The 17581-nt window shown below is 39.0% G+C and overlaps 1 protein-coding gene across 1 annotated transcript in view; it reads right to left on the bottom strand.

Annotated features, from left to right (window-relative positions):
- LOC119745244 (probable aconitate hydratase, mitochondrial) overlaps positions 1-17581 on the bottom strand; it is a gene marked incomplete at its 5' end in the record, with an annotated part of 44246 nt that overhangs the window by 5777 nt on the left and 20888 nt on the right. The window contains 5 exons of the mRNA XM_038221468.1: positions 1266-1359; positions 7669-7766; positions 10726-10875; positions 14042-14164; positions 14706-14817. Of these exons, the coding sequence (XP_038077396.1) occupies positions 1266-1359; positions 7669-7766; positions 10726-10875; positions 14042-14164; positions 14706-14817 (577 nt within the window). The remainder of the gene's footprint in view (positions 1-1265; positions 1360-7668; positions 7767-10725; positions 10876-14041; positions 14165-14705; positions 14818-17581) is intronic.

Raw genomic sequence — 17581 nt, 5'->3', positions numbered from 1 at the left:
CCGATGATATCACATTAATGAAATGCCTTGGATCAGTTTGTTAATACTACATTAATATTATGTGTATAAAAATACATTTCTCTTTATATTTTGCATTTATATGCAGTTATTCGAAATTTCAGAAATGCTAAACTTCAATTCTCATTTGAGGTTTTCATCACTTTTATTAAGAAAAGCACCATTTAAATTATGGACACATCTCATGCGCTTAATTAAAATGCATGCTTTGTAAATACTGAGTGTTGTCCCTCACTAATGCAACTGTATAAAGCACTTACAGCCATGTGGTTGCGAAGGCAAAGCGTCGGCCGTTGATAAGAAAAGTTAATCCGATTACGTACTTAGACGCTGTAACAGAGCAGTGATATTCGTGCACCCCGAAAAACATGGCCTTTTGCACGTTGTTTCTCTGAAAATATGCTCAGTATGATTGAAATGTTCTGTTGTTGCAAACGCTAGTGTTACACCTTGAACATCTCCAAGGAAAATTTCAACGAGGATTTTTGTTGATCAAACCATGTGCATGATTTTCAGCAAAGGCCTATAGCGCTGTAGGCGCTACGGTTGACCGATTCCGGCCCGGCAACACAATGACAAAGCATATTAGCATATTCATTAGCGTCACTCGGCGTGACTTGGCGTGGGTCTCGGTATCGACCAATGGAAGCCGGCAAAAAGAGTGATATTTATCAATTAATAACTCATGAAGGAGGCTTTTCTGCAAATTTTTACTGCACACCATAATGGATAGGAACCTTATTAATATTCGTTAGTCTTGAAAATATTGACAGATATTGCAAACCCCAGTGTTACAACTTTAAAAAATGCACGTAACCAGGCCTATTTTTCCAATTTCAGCAGAAAGTACTGAACATATATCAAAACAATTTTTAGCACATAGTTGGATCATTATAAGGGAAATAAACCCTGAAAGTTGCATGAAGATATGGTCTTCCAAACGGCAGAAATTCGTTTTCAAAGATTTCGCCCGCCAACATGAGCATGTCTGTGTCCATTCAAAATAAAGTATTACATAACCTTTAGAAATCGCCCTTCGCAACCACACGGCTGCTTAGTGCTATCTTAGTGCTTTCATTAAGTTTAGTGAGGACAAAAATCACAATTTTACCAAATCAAAACTTAAACCTTGTAAGCTTTTGAACTTTTGTTTCTTACAACCTTCAACCCAAGTGCAAATTTCTGTTGAAAGACAAAATTGCAGGAAATGTACTAAACATACTTTCTGAAACAGCTTGTATGATTACCTTATAATTTCTGGCAGTATCAGGAACTGGTCCATACTGTCCTGTTAGCTTGTTCTTAACCTTGTTCAGTTCACCATTCTCAATGTTGGTAGCACTATATTCAACACAATAAATAGTGATTAGTGTTTAACACACGTGGCAGGATTTAATAAATGAAATGAAGTCTTTAGAGACCAGAGATGAAACTGGCATGGGAGAAAAATTGGGAAATAGGCCTAACAAAAAAATACGTGTCCGATATCTGGGCTACGCTGCAGTTACAGCTATACAAACTTCTTGCCCAATTTCCGGACGTCCCTTCCTGTTGTAATTTCGATCCAAAGGAAATTTACGATGAAGAAAATGGTCAGTGTTTCCATAAAATCAAAAACCCTGAAGTATGGTTAGCGTAACAGACTCATCAATAAAGAAGTGCACTTCTTACTTGAGAAAGTCGAGAAAAAAGTCAAAGAGACAAGGGCACCATTCATGACACCACTCAAATCATGTCCATGAATCAACCACACAACTCCACTACTCCACTACTGCAATTGTATCATACGTGGGAAAAAAAATGGGCATTACAGGGTTCAAAATTAGCGGTAGCCCACTAGCCAAATGCTAGTCAAAACAACGGCGGGCTAGTCAAACTATTCCTTAAGTAGCCCGGCTGGCGAGTCAAAAAATTATTGGGACAAGGCAAAGATGAAAGGACAGGAAGAAACTTACCTGTTCCATCATTAATTATTATATCATTAATTTTATTCTTTTTTCATTTACAGTCGACTCCCGTTATTACAAAATCCGCGGGACCCAGTCCAAATGTTCGTATTATCCGAATTTTGTATTATCCGATCCAATGGTTACCAACCCATTGTTCACTTGTGTAAGCCACATGAACGTGCATGATGTTCACGTGCGTAATCAAAGCGAAATACAACATCGTGTCAGGTGTGTAGAGCTATCAAACAAAACAAATCTTTTAAAAGGGTTTGTTAAAATATTTAAAATGTATGGTACATATATATTGTTATTGTGTAAATCAGTGTTGTAGTCAAGACCGGATAGTCCGAGACCGAGACCAAGACCGAGACCTGAAGATTCGAGACCGAGACCGAGACCAGCCCCTTCAAGGCGGACCGTGACCGAGACCAATATGGTCCGAGACCGAGACCGAGACCGCTGATAATAAATAACAATAGTCGAAATAAAAAAAACAAGACACGTTATTATAGTTGAAAAATGTAACCCTTCTATTCACAAAGAATACAGACCAAAATTATGACCAGTGGCAGTGTTGACAAATTGATACATGACACCTTACTTGAGTAAAAAGTAGTTACACTTAAGAAATATGGGCTTTGACATGTTGTCTGCACCCAATCGTGACAAAAGTAAAAAGTTAAAGGTAGATGTTTCATCTGTTATAGGAACTCGGATCCTAAACTCCACAGTCACCCCTTGGTTTCAGCTATGACTTCTAACGGATATTTAAAGATGCAATTTTAATTTAACATTGTGCCTCTTTTTTCCTAAAATAAATATAGGACTTAACTTCTAACAAGACTTGTGTACTTGATTTTAAAAAATGGGAGCTAGAAAATTTAGAATTATTTTTAAATTTCTGTCATAGAATGTGGACTTGTACATGTAGACCCACAAGTTGCGAGGTGGTAGCCAGAATGTGCCAGATATGGATTTTAAATTTTTTTTCTGAACGGGATTTTAATTTTTGAGGAATGTACTTCAAAATGAGCAGCCAGAATATGGGGTCTCATCATACACTCTCATGGCAACAGTGAGTGGTAACTGGTAAGAGTGGGTGAGTTCAATGCTGGAAAATCAGGTAGAAAAATTTACTTTTTCTTCAAAATACTGTCCCAAATTAAAGAGAGCATTGTGTGGGGTCGAAAATATAACTAATTTGAAGCACCTCATTTATTATCAGAATACAAAATGCAAGTGATTACGCCCACAGGGGTGGGCTAAACTACACAATCCCCGAAAATGGTTGACCCTTATTGCATAAATTGTTACAAGTTCATACTTTGCTTTATGTGCCCGACTCAACAGATAAATGCCGAACTTGTTCCAAATCGTTCAGTGACTGGAACTGCTGCAGCTTTACATGTACTTTGGGGACTTTCCAACGTGCAGTCAAGTCCGGCAAACCGACCACGATATATAACAAGCTTGATCTACAGGCTAGCAAATGTTTTAACTAACAACGGTACTGAACGAAGTGAACACAAAGTAATCGATCGAGCTGTAAAAGCTACATATTGCCGGTCTCGACCCGAGACCAGCCAAAATATCGAGACCAAAGGGGACCGAGACTGAGACCAAGACTGAGACCACAGCTTCCAAGACCGAGACCGAGACCGAGACCAGCAAAAAGTGGTCTCGAGACCGGTCTTGATACCGAGACCGGTCTCGAGACCTACAACACTGGTGTAATATATATTGTTATTAAGGGAATAAATGTGTGCTCGAGAGGTTTTTATCTCTCTGTTTAAGACCACTTAGAGTCTGGGTGCTGATAATTACCCGAGCCTGAGACCTACAACACTGGTGTAAATATATATTGTTATTAAGGGAATAAATGTGTGCTCGAGAGGTTTTTATCTCTCTGTTTAAGACCACTTAGAGTCTGGGTGCTGATAATTACCCGAGCCTGAGGCGAGGGTAATTATCAGCACCCAGACTCTAAGCGGTCTTAAACAGAGTGATAAATACCGATCGAGCACATATTTATTCCATTCATAAATACCTTTTCGGTCAAAAATATCAAATAATTCGTTCAAAAAATCCCGATTTTGTTCAACAACTTCACTTCATGCTTTTTGAAACATCCCTCTAGCAAAATAATGGAGTGTTCAGCTGGCGAGTAAGATGTAAACAACCCTTTTATGGAGATTGACGTGGGCGTAGCATGTTCTGCGCGATGTCGCTTCAAATCGTTCAGTGACTGGAACTGCTGCAGCTTTACATGTACTTTGGGGACTTTCCAACGTGCAGTCAAGTCCGGCAAACCGACCACGATATATAACAAGCTTGATCTACAGGCTAGCAAATGTTTTAACTAACAACGGTACTGAACGAAGTGAACACAAAGTAATCGATCGAGCTGTAAAAGCTACATATTGCCGGTCTCGACCCGAGACCAGCCAAAATATCGAGACCAAAGGGGACCGAGACCGAGACCAAGACTGAGACCACAGCTTCCAAGACCGAGACCGAGACCGAGACCGAGACCAGCAAAAAGTGGTCTCGAGACCGGTCTCGATACCGAGACCGGTCTCGAGACCTACAACACTGGTGTAAATATATATTGTTATTAAGGGAATAAATGTGTGCTCGAGAGGTTTTTATCTCTCTGTTTAAGACCACTTAGAGTCTGGGTGCTGATAATTACCCGAGCCTGAGGCGAGGGTAATTATCAGCACCCAGACTCTAAGCGGTCTTAAACAGAGTGATAAATACCGATCGAGCACATATTTATTCCCATTCATCAATACCTTTTCGGTCAAAAATATCAAATAATTCGTTCAAAAAATCCCGATTTTGTTCAACAACTTCACTTCATGCTTTTTGAAACATCCCTCTAGCAAAATAATGGAGTGTTCAGCTGGCGAGTAAGATGTAAACAACCCTTTTATGGAGATTGACGTGGGCGTAGCATGTTCTGCGCGATGTCGCGCAGAACGCACCTGGGGCGTTGCGTTTTGAATTTAGAACTATAAAATTCTGACTCGCTGGTAGTGTTGCGCATGCCTACGGGAGGATTGTGAACGTTCAACCAATGAAACGGTAAGAGGCACTGGATTTTTAGGAGTCCACATTTTATTGTGACACTGGAAAAGTGTTTAAAACCAGCTAGCCATGTCTTTATCATCCGTTTAAAACCGGCCACGTGACGGGCTCTCGACCAATAGGAATAGCTAAACTGTCTGAGGTATTTTATGAATGTGTAATAAAAAACTAAACAAACTAAATAAAGTTATGAAAACCGCAAGGGTTGAAGATGGGAGTCAACGTATCGACCGCCGTCGGAAGTGTGACGACCAGACAGAGCATAATTGTTCAACGTAAGTCAACTCTTCTGCACAAATTGGTAGAAATAAAGACATTACTGATTTATTTTCTACACAGTGTTCCTTTTGTCTTTCATTGTTTACTGTCAGTAGCAAAAATTAAGTCCGAGAGACCTTCAGACCTTGGTTCATTTCTACATGTAATTTCCACGTTTTGATCCAAAATGCAAACTTGTTTGCTTGCTTGTACCAGCTGATGAGAAAGCGCCCTCATGAGACAGTTTCCTGAGCAATGATGTCATGATGGTACATCGTGATCGGATCTTAATGTCTGACGAAATTTTTGTCACAGAAGCAACGTGAGCTTATTGGCTTGCACCATATTTATTTTACCTACAATTCTGTGCCTACGGTCTGCATAATGCAGTGACGAGACGATCGCTTTTTTCCCAGCGATTACCTTGTCAAAATTTACGGAACGGGAAGGGCCGATATCTTCCTTTCGACGCATGTTCCGAAGGCAATGCTTGGATAATGAATTCACAAGATCTTGCTAGAATTATTTCTGTGGTATGGGCTAAAATGATAGTTAGGGTAAGCTAGTTTGGGAGTTAATGTTTCTAAGTTTGGATTCGGTTCAATCAGGTTACGAACATGAACGTATCGTCATTGTATCATGGTATCATCAGCATGTTTTTACAGGCCTTTGTTGGTAACCGCAGAAGGCGATTAGTGAACATACCACGATGTCAGCAAGATTAAATAACTGACTAAACCCTTTCATGACCCTAATTATGCTGCTTTCAGATTAGGTCTGAAAGAAAAAAAAGCCATGAAGTTAAGCTTTTGTGGTTTTATTTTTTTTTTCGTAATAAATGGGTTGCAAACAATGCTTTTTTAGTCAACGGGGTCGCCAAAACCTTTCGTCTTAACAGGAATTTCCAACTGTCCGTTTTCGTCTTAAGCGATTTTTTTCCCATAGACATGTGCACAATGTTGCCGGGACCGAAGATATGTGTTTGTCATAACCGGAATTTTGTCCTAACCGTTTTCGCTATAATGGGAGCCAACTGTACATTGTAAGCGCTGTGATTTTGTTTTACAAAGTAGAGCGTATTTAAATGCCCGGTATTATCATTATTATTATTATTATTATTATTACTACTATTATTATTATTATTATTAAAGCAAGCCTGTATCAATTTGTGTCTAATTTATCAACTGTTTTAAAGGGTTAAATTATTAGATCTGTTAATTAAAAACACTGACAAAATTGCCTCAGAATTGAGCCTGAAAGTACGCCATTTTGTATTTGAACTAAAAAAACCAACAACATGCGGGCTAGTGAAAATGCCCCTGGGCTTGTTAAGGGTCTGTTTCAGTAGCCTGGCTGGCTGATGAAAAAAAAAGTTAAGGTCGAACCCTGGCATTATCGTCTTTTTTTCCAACAACTGCCGGTGAAATGTATCACTAATGCTCTCTTCACCATCCTCAAGATACTCATCGGGATTTTTAAGGCATTGCATTTTATACAACTAAATCTGAAACCTCCGGAAATCGCACATGTTGGATTTTATCCACTGGATCGTTCATGAGCAGATGAGGCTACCCTTACCCGACCGGCCATGTGCTAGCGGGCGGTTTGTACATTGGTACCGTTGCATATCATCGTGTGCAGCTGTACTGTACTACACGCATGCTTCACACACTGTATTACCGTGTGACTCAATTCCAACACCATATGGGAAACTGCACACACATCTTTCTGACTTTGATTCTGGAGGTGTGCCAACCCAATGTAAAAGACTGTCAGTTTAAGGGTACTGTACCAATCCCGACAGATTCCAACAAAACTTGCTGTTGGGTTTGATGGGTTGGGTTCTGTTAGGGTTAAAGACTGGTGAAAGAGATTAAAAGATTAAAACTATGCTCATGATAATTTTTACTTGCTGTTTTCATAAATTTTTGATGGATATTTTTTGGAAATTATAATTTACCATAAATCACATTTTTGTGGGAAAATCTTGAAAAATGCTCACACTGTGAGCATGCACCACTGCACTGCTCTTCTACTCAATAATGGCATAGGTTACATGAATACATTTTTACACATAATGCTCTATTCACACAATCAAAATGCTCAAAGAAACCAGTACTTTTTACGGGGGAAAGAATTGATAATTGTGCTAAGTGTACTTACTGTACGTAAGCTAAAAAAATCCAGATCTGAAATAACTCAGCCATCCTTGGAGTTGCTCGTTCAGTTTTTTACACACTATTTTCAATTACATGAATATAGTAAATAAACACACACAAATTTTACATTGATTTTAATGAAGTATTAATAAGACTAGAAATCACAGCTGAAAAAACTATCTGCCAAGACTTACCCAATGAGAAGGTTATTGGAGATATTATCTAGATGACCTCTATACTTGAGCCAAGGTCCTGCAGCACTGATGTGATCAGTTGTGCACTTGCCTTTCACCTTTTGGAAAAACATTTTTTTTCCGTCATTCCTTGTTAACATTTAACAAATGTTCATACTAGCAATAAGTTTGTGGATCCTGACTCAGCAAGAAGACTATGTTTAGGGAGCGTCTCATAAGGTTCCATTGGGAAAACCGAGTGTTCTTTTTGGGAACACCGAGCGTAGCCAGCAGGGGGTAAGGGGGGGTATTTACCCCCCCCCCCCCAATATTTTGCAAAGACTGCCCTTTTCTATTCAAATGCCCTTTTTCCACCAATATTGTTTAAAGAGTGCCCTTTTTTTTAACAAGTGCCCTTTTTTTCCGAACAAGTGCCCTTTTTAAAAGTAAGTTGTGGCCTTTTTGGTGCCATTGGCCGTTGTTAATTTCGCTCATGTATCGCCGTTAAAAGCACCATATATTGTCCGTTAGTGTGCATAATTGTCTGTTTTGAACAGCACCCCCATCGACAGATAGTACCAGCCCCCCCCCCCCCCCCCCCCCCCACACACTATTTGATTTTACGTAGGCCAAGTGTCCGGGGGAAAAAACGTGTCTACATTTCAGCACTGATGTGCAAGTGCCCTTTTCAAAAAAAAATTACCCCTCAATAAAAATGACCGTGCTACGCCACTGCAAAAGGAACGTTCCGGTGGGAACGTTTGATGATTTTTAGGAACACGGGCTTATTTGTGCGTTCCCAACGTTCCCAATGGGAACACTCATAATCGAACCCATTCGGGAATGTACTCTGCCTTTTCTATGCATGTACATGACGTGATGCACCAAAATGCCCACGTACCTCACTGTGTATTTTTGTTGTATGTTGACGTGACCCAGCTGTGTCCCTGTCGTATACGACTGGCGCAGCACCAGTTTCACAACAAATGTGAGCGTGAGTACTTGAATGGCGCTTTCACGGGATTGCCATGCCCGGGATTAGTATTGGTAAGTCGGTTGGAGATTGTTATAGTTTGTTGAAACTGAAGTATTAGTATTATTGGAGTTTAGGACCCTAGTCCGAGCAACTTGGACCCGAACGGTACGGCCACATCGACCGGGCAATAAAGTGGGCGTACAGGCCCGGCAAAAACGATGTGCACGGACGCCGGACGCGTTGACCGACCCAAGCAGGCTACCCATGGACCCAACCCGTACGTGCGCCACCACCGATGATCACCCAATGATCACCCGTGGCCGCGGCGATATTTTCGCTTTACACGCTGCAATTAAATTAAGCTGAAACGTAAATCTATCAATACCTATGCACATATTACGACGACACGTACCTTTTTAATCTGCATTATTTTGTCCGTCTTCCGCCACATTCAGTGTCGCGTGTCACGCGTGCAGCATGCACTGCATCGTATCAATCGGGTAATGAATGGTTTCCTAATGCCCAAATGCGAGTGTTCCCAGTGGGAACATTTCGATGAGAACGCAGTGTTCTTTAAGCGTTTGGGAACGCTTGCTGGGAACACCAACTGTTCCCATTGGGAACAGAGAGTGTTACCACGCGGAACAGCGGTTGTTCCCAGTGGGAACAGGCTGTGTTTCCAAAAGGAACGTTCCAAATGGAACGGGAACGTTCCGACTCAGCTTTGTATTTTCAACTTAAGTCAACAGTAAGAAGGGATATGTGTAGAGGTAATCTGTGTAGTGCACATGTATCCCCTCAATGCTGACAAAGAAAGGCACGAGAGAGACATGACAGGCACTTGAATACATAGCTGCCAACTTTTCAAAATCCCAATTAGTAATCAACACGCGCGGTCATTTTCAACTGCTTGTTTTATCAAAAGCTTTACCAACATCGAGTACAGGTACATGGTTTACATGTACACATACATGTGCATACCATTCTTGTTGTGAATAATAATGTACTGTAGGCCAAAAGATAATATTAAAAAAAAAAAAAAAAATTGATATATATTTTTTTTAATTAATTTTGTTTTAATGTCTGTATTTGTTTGTTGAAGTCAAATAAATAATAACAATAATAACATGTGCGCATATTTTGTTTAAGATGCATGCTATCGATGTGGAATTTCGAGTTCGTATCAATGTTTTTACACACAATGATTTTAATAGGGCCAACGTATGCAATAGAAATATCCCGCCAACATACCTTGCAAACGCGTGCTGATTTATCTTTTCTGGACATTGTGACAAACTGAAACTCTATTACCAATTATTCCAACCATACTCTTATTAAATTCCATGATTAAAATCTCGCACTGATGGGTCTCATCCCGGCAATAAGCGACCAAATTTGTGCTCACGATCGTCACTGAAAAATACTCACATACAGTACACACAACCACACATCCACGAGATGCACACAAATGACACACCATTTAAAAATAGTTTTAGTCTGGTCCTCAAGTACTCCACTGCGCACACTGCATTGATGTCTATCAGGTGCTTGACTGCATTCTTATTAGACTTGTCACCAGTCCATCCATTATCGCGACATTTCGCCAGAAGTTTTCGGTCAAAAACGATACTTTACAAGTTTTTTTTTTTTATGTTAGGTAGAAAATGGGAAATTTGTAATGTTTTAGTGGCAAATCATATTTTCGTAATTTAACAAACAATTCGTAATAATTACGAAAAATTCGTAACGGTTGGCAGCTATGTGAATACCATGGCTGCTGTGTGTCTGATGCCCATGCAATGGCATACAGTTCATGGTGGTGGTCACACAGCGTCATTTGTTGTTCCTGCATGGAGCCTGTTACGCCTGACACTGTGAACTGCATTGTTTTCCCACACGGAAGCACATCAATTTGAAAAATTTATAGACAGATAAATTGTGCAACTTAGGTGTTGGCACCTTATATTAGAGTCCCTTTAAGTTCTCCCACATCAGCATGATGGGATGTAGGGAACAATTGCCAAGAGGCAGTTGCAATATTCTTCAAAAAATCTTCTACCCTCCATCTGAACTTTACCATAACATCATATCTGAATTTGTACCTTAATGAGAACAGCCATATTCTCCAAGTCTTTACCATCCCATGTCTCAAATGGATCCAGGACTTGAAGACGTTTACTGTTCGGATCAATGTCTACTTGCACCTTGCTATCAGCAGGAGGTTGATAGGTATCCTCACCAGGATCAAAACCCTAAAAAACACACACAAATAAACATCAACAGCCATATACATAGCAGTCCATGAGCCAGGGCTGAACTTCAAATTGTTAGTACCAACTCAATGGAGTTATTTTGATGTGAATTTTGAAGCGTGAATGCAAGCGGCCTTTGAACATGATGATCGTCGTCGCCGCCTTTTTGGTTGGTAACCAACAACCTCATGTATAATATATTTTAAGGCAAGACAGGTTTTAACAAATGCGCAGTTGTTAGATGTGAGTTATGAATTCAAGTTATCGATGTGTAGTTGTTGGTCCTTGAAAATGCTACTATTCCTGTAATTTGAAGATAAAGTGATCTTTTTTTCCGATAAGTTATCATGTCTTTTCGGAAATCTTTAATAATTGGCAATACATCATTTATGAAATGTAATATTTTGGGAAATTTCATAAGTTTTCATGCTGAAGGTATAGAGCATGAAATGATTATTTCAGTGATGTTGACCACATTGTTAGCCAGTATTAGCCAACTCTGAACAAACACTCTCAAAATCATTCATATTTGGCCATGTATGACAACTGCGCATGCGTATTACCATGGTGCTGTCCTCAAAGCAATGCAAACTCTTTCTTCTAGCTTTAGTGAGCATGGATCTCTATTAAATATAGATTAGCGTAGTGAGCAACTGAGTAAGCTGGCCGCCAGGTGCTTTCTATTGTTGCCAGTTCGAGCGCGGCGATGATCCTATAACACTTTGAAGTACTGGAGTTCTGCCTCCTAACGTTCATATCTCCATAGTTATATAATTAGATTACATAAAGAATGCTTCTACAATTCTGAAGTCATTTACCAGTGCTAATCTTCTACATTTTTGGGGGAAACTGAGACTTTTCATTATCATTTACTCAGATATACGTATAAATGTACCCTTAACCCTAACCCACCTCACTACTCCAAAATCCTCCTGGCGGTTTTGGAGGATTCTAGAGGATTGAGGATGAATGGTGATTGAATCAAATGAGGATTCTGGAGGATTGAGGATGAATGGTGATTGAAGCACATGAGGATTTTGGAGGATTGAGGATGAATGCATTTTGAGGCAGGACTGTCTGATGATTTTGAAGGATTTGGCGTTGGTCATCCTTTATTTAAATACGAGTGCAAAATTTTGGGATGAGGAGGATTTTGGAGGATTGAGGATGAAAGCATTTTGAGGCAGGACTGTCTGACAATTTTGAAAAATTTAGGCAGAGTTGCAAAATTTTGGAGGATTTTGGAGGATTGAGGATGGTTGTAAGCAACAAGGGCCTAGGGGGTTAGGGTTAAAGAGACATGTTTTCATCATAAGTTATACCGGTATCTTAGGGAGACCAGGTAGATTAAGGAGACATTTCACTGTCTCCCTAACGTCACAACTCCTATTAAGAGGCAAAATTTTCCAGTCGCAAATAGGCTAGATCGATTGCTCGTGGTCCACAACATAAATGTATCAACATTTGTGCGGTAAGACAAGGTAAAAAGGGGGTTAGGGGTCATGAGAGTTGGACAAATTTTGTGCACAACCCTATGTCTCCCTAATGTACCCCTAATGTACCATTCCCCATAATTATTACACTCTTTGGAGTTGTTACGATTAATCTTCTTTCTTTTTTTTCTTTTTTTTCAGACAATACTTCTCCGCGGGTTTTCTCCTAGACGGTTTATGATATGAACTTGTGTAACTTTCAATATATATCGACCCTCATCCCAAGTGGTGCATATTACAAATTACAAGCGATTTTAGAGGAAAAAGTGGCCAATTACTTTCACCTATAACTCTTAAACAAAATGATCAATTATATTCCAACTTTGTAATCAGATAGACCATTAGTTGATAAACATTTTTTGTTGTGTACATGAACCCGCTTGACCTTTATTTCCGGGTCTACTGGAAGGTAAAAGTTACGTGAATTCAAAATGAAGACGTAAGCCTGAAATAAAAACAAAGCAAAATTTCTTCCAAACAGTTTAAGCAATGATCATAAAACTTAGTGTGAACTTGTACCATGTTACGAAGATGTTATAATCTTTGTAACGTCATCATGACGTCATCAGGTATCAAATTACAAGCGATTTTAGGGCAAATTTTGACAAAATAGTTTGCGCTATATCTTTTGAACTAAATAGAGTATCGTGTTCGGTTTTTCGTGAGGTTGTAGACTATGCCGTGCGAAACATTTCTTGTCCCCAGATGCAAAACCGCTTGACCTTCACTTCCGATGTTTAACCGGAAGTGCAATAAAAACCGAATATAACTCAAAAGCGGAAGCATTTTACTACACACATATAAATTATGAAAGTGTTAAGTGAGGAATACCTGACACACACACAAAAACAGTGTGATGACGTCATCATCCGAAAGGCCCCCCCCCCCCCCCAGCGGCACACAAAATAGAGTTTGTTTTCTTTAATTTTAAAACCATTCGTCCAAATTTTACCAAATTGCCCCTCATATTCTCTGATTAACCACAGATAACTTGGCATGGTTTCAAATTCATGACGTAATCAGACCGGAAGTTACTTTAAGGATAATTTGAAAAGGATCATATTTTTAATTTAATTCTATCATTTGATTCGTTATATCTTCGTAGTCCAAATAATGATATCCATTACAGTGTTCACCTTTGGATCTCTAATGCTGTGACGTCATCAAACCGGAAGTACATGTAAGGTGTTATTAATACGTCATCAAACCCGGAAGTTTAGTGTTATTAATACAAACAATTATATATCACATATTTTCATATGATATTTTAACTTCACAATGAAAATTTATCCTCTCCGAACTTTATTGGTATTCGCTTACTGTTTTTGACTGATGACGTCATCAAACCAGAAATAACTTTTTTGCACACATAGAATGTTTATCACACTGTTAAAGATACATGTTTGTAACAAACTAATTGATTGTACTGGAAGGGATTTAATTTTGTGATCCTTTATTCTACATAAACATATCTTCCTAACTTAGCTGGGCAGTGTCTAATAAAAAGGCTGTCCGCCCGACCACTCTGTGTTTGTAACTCAACAAACACGAACCTCTACTAAATCAAATTAGTATGTTGACATTTAATTTAAAATTTCAAAGGAATATTGTAATTGGACCTCTGAATCAATTGACAAAATATTGTCTAAATATAAAGGAGTATATGACCATACCTTGCTGGGTAGCTCATCTCCATATGGGCTATCTAGCTTAAACTTCTCACCATTGGCTCCTATTAGTTCATCAGTCATAGGGTTGAAGTCAAGGCGACCAGCCAGGGCTAATGCTGTTGTCATCTGCACAAACAAATATATAAATGTATGTACAGTTTAGACAAAATGTGATACTCTTAACAAAATGATGTTTCAATGCAAAACCAGACCTGTTCTGTTTGTCTGAGGCTATTTTGTTACCAGTAACTTGGTTTCTTCAATCAATTTTGTAAGTTGGGCTCAATGATGATACCTTTTGTTTGAGTTGATCAGCCAAACCATTATTTATTACACGATTCATATTCATTTAAAACTGATCGTTTATGATGAACTTGATTTCAGTTTTATTATTAGAATACTGATTTTACAATTGTTGTTTCTCCCCTGCTTTCCACTGAAAGCCTCCAACTTTGCATTTAGTGGAAGCTAGACCGACATTTTCTTTCTTTACAAGTGTGCAAGTTTGTGAATGTCAAGCAAACTTTAATAAAGCTCTGAATTAAGTTAGAATTTGTACTTTTAGACTGCGTACATGTACATGTATTTTCCATTTTTTTACACAAGAATTATGATTGTACTTCAAAATTACTAGGGCTATTTTATACTTTCTGCTGATAAGACCTACCTCAGGTGAGGCTACGAATGCATGAGTAGCTGGGTTGGCATCATTGCGACCAGTAAAATTCCTGTTATATGAGCTGACAATGGTGTTTTTCTCACCTTTCTTTACATCTTGCCTTTAAAAAAAAAATTTGAAAATGAGTGGCTGGATTATTGAATCTCCCTCTTTTGGCTCCATATGCTTCTGGATTACTGATTCAACATGAATGGCCACATGAATCATACAAGCACTTGAGTGCAATACTTGCTCTTGCAATTTCTTAAAAAACTTACATATTGTATTTTAATATTTAAGTTGGTTTCTGCAGCAAGACTTGACATATTTACCAGCATGGGACTCAACCACTGACCTACTTGCTGTAGTCTGAAACTGAGAGCTGGATATGGTTTAATCAAAATTTCGCAAACAAATCGCCTGATTGTCTTGAAGCAAAGTATCATCAACCCTGATCACAGGAAGGCCATTCTTAATTTTTTCTAGATCAGACTAAGGCTCATTGGCGCCATGCCAAATGGGGCAAATTTTGCATTTAATCAAAATTTTGAGAACAAGAACGAAACCAGTACCATTTGCAGGCGCGGATCCGGGGGGGGGGGGGGGGGGGGGGGGGGGGTGGGGTAGGGTAAAAAAAAAACCTAGCTCTGTCCCAAAAAAAGTCGTAAAAATTCCTTAAAAATTATGCGAAACACCCCTCCCCCCTTGCTCTGACACCCCCAAAGAATATACTGGTATAATGTCCACCTGTTCAAAATACGGACAGAAGCAGCTTAGATAGAAGGTACCGGTATTTGTACACTATTCTGTAATATAATGTGTATAATCCTGGAATTTGAACAGCGCCACCTATTGAAATATGGTCCCCCCCCCCCCCCCTACGGAGGACAAGTGTCCGGAGGGGCAGGGCCGCACCCCCCTCCTTGTTCCTGCCAAGTTTCTTTGACAGTTGTTCGTACATTTGTATGTCTTGCGGTTATTTTGACACCAAGTTCATGAAAAAGGGCATAACTTTGTAATGAAATGTCCATTTTCCAACACAGGTTGGCCTAAATTTTACTTTTCCCATTGAAAAGTACATGCACATGAAAGCGTGCATGACAGTGCGACTAACAGATCGAATTGAAACTGTCCAAATGTTCTACAAATTTAAAATGGGAAAATAAAACCACTTCTATTGATGCCTTGGCACTTGTGGAACATGAAAATATAACTTAAAAGTGATTTTTGGTCAGACTAATTAACTTAAGAGCAGCACGAAGAGCACGGAGGGGGGCGGGCCGCAACCTCCCTCCATGTAAATTTGGGCTCCTATCGTTGCAATGCATTCTGCCAAGTTTCTCTAACAGTTGTTCTGATGTCATGCAGTTATTTGGACACCAAGTTTATGAAAATAGGGGATTACCTTCGTCACAAAATTTCCAATTACCAAAACAGGTATAGGCTTAAATGTTAACTTTTACATTACATGGAGCATGTAACGTCAGAGGGCGCATGAGAGTGCCGACTTTAAATGACCATAACAACAAAACATTTTAACAGGTTGAATTGAAACTCTATAGATACGACAGATGTTCGGGAGTCCTTTCATTACAGACATCAACGTTTGCTTAAAATAATGGGTAATTATGCGAAAGCACAGGTAGCAGGAGCTGGCCAATTAAAAAACAAATATATAGTACGTTGTACACATCAGTTTTCCAGTTTGAAGCTAAAGATTGAATTGAATCTTAAGGGGCAGTGGGTATAGACAGAGCTGTTTAAGTCAAATATCGTAAACAATTGTGCACTTTGAGACTAAAGCATAAAACTTTGTACGTTGGTTCTTTATACAATGAATATAATGATCGGATGTGAGAAAATTTCATAGTTGTCCCCTGTTGACTTTCGAGAGGTCAATTAACTTTGTATACCCTGTTTATTGATATTTAAAGATGTATTATTCAAACCCTACTTTTCCACGACCCATATCTAAACTTTCGATTTGAATTCTTGCCATGATATGAATTTTCAAAGGTAGAGAAAGTTCATATCTGACCCATGGTGAAGTTTTACAGGTCAAGAGCTTTGTATACCCATTTTTCCACTATTACTTCAAAATGCCAACTTTTCAAGTCGATGTCCCAAGTCTAAATAATGAAACAGAAATGTATTTTCTACATGATGTCATGAATTCAGACCCAAAGACAATTTTGTTCTTCAGAGCATCTGATACAAAATGTGGCTGGTTATCGCAAACTAGAAATAATGTTTCATGGTTGGGTAAAGCGCTTTGGCTACTTCGATTCCGTGCAAAGATCATGAATCAGTCACTATCTGTTGCTTTGAATAAAAACACTGCACCTCCTTGCACAAAAATAACAAGAAATTTGTCTCATTTGTCAAAATTTTTCCGGGCGGCATGCCCCCATCATGCAAGACCATATGCTTATGTCTTTGCCGCTAGCACTATCTCACACCAAGCTTTGAACTTCCATCCAATTAATCATTGTTGCGGCTGCCACTACAAAGAGGTCAGAGGTCACCCTACTGTCTTTTGGATCTGAATTTATAACATGAGTGTAGAATAATAGTTGCAATGTCGTTCTTTTTCACTTAATAGTTGTGGCTTGGTTCACAAAAAATGTGCGTTTTGAAGAATAAAAATGACAATAAGTGAGAACTAAGGTATACAAAGTTAACTGACCTGTCCCAGGGCAACAGAAGTCTGATATGCTCTTCCCACTTCGGAAATTCATTTAATGGACACCTGAATATATCTAGTACATCTGTGAAGTTTCAATTCAACCTGTTTTTGTTGTCATGGTCATAACTACAAGTTCCAAGCTATCAAATGATACTGGTTTTGTTCTTGTTCTCAAAATTTTGATTAAATGCAAAATTGG

The sequence above is a fragment of the Patiria miniata genome, unplaced genomic scaffold, assembly GCF_015706575.1.
Source record: "Patiria miniata isolate m_02_andy unplaced genomic scaffold, ASM1570657v1 HiC_scaffold_7, whole genome shotgun sequence".
In the NCBI taxonomy this organism is placed as follows: domain Eukaryota; kingdom Metazoa; phylum Echinodermata; class Asteroidea; order Valvatida; family Asterinidae; genus Patiria; species Patiria miniata.
This window is presented reverse-complemented; position numbering and strand designations above follow the sequence as displayed.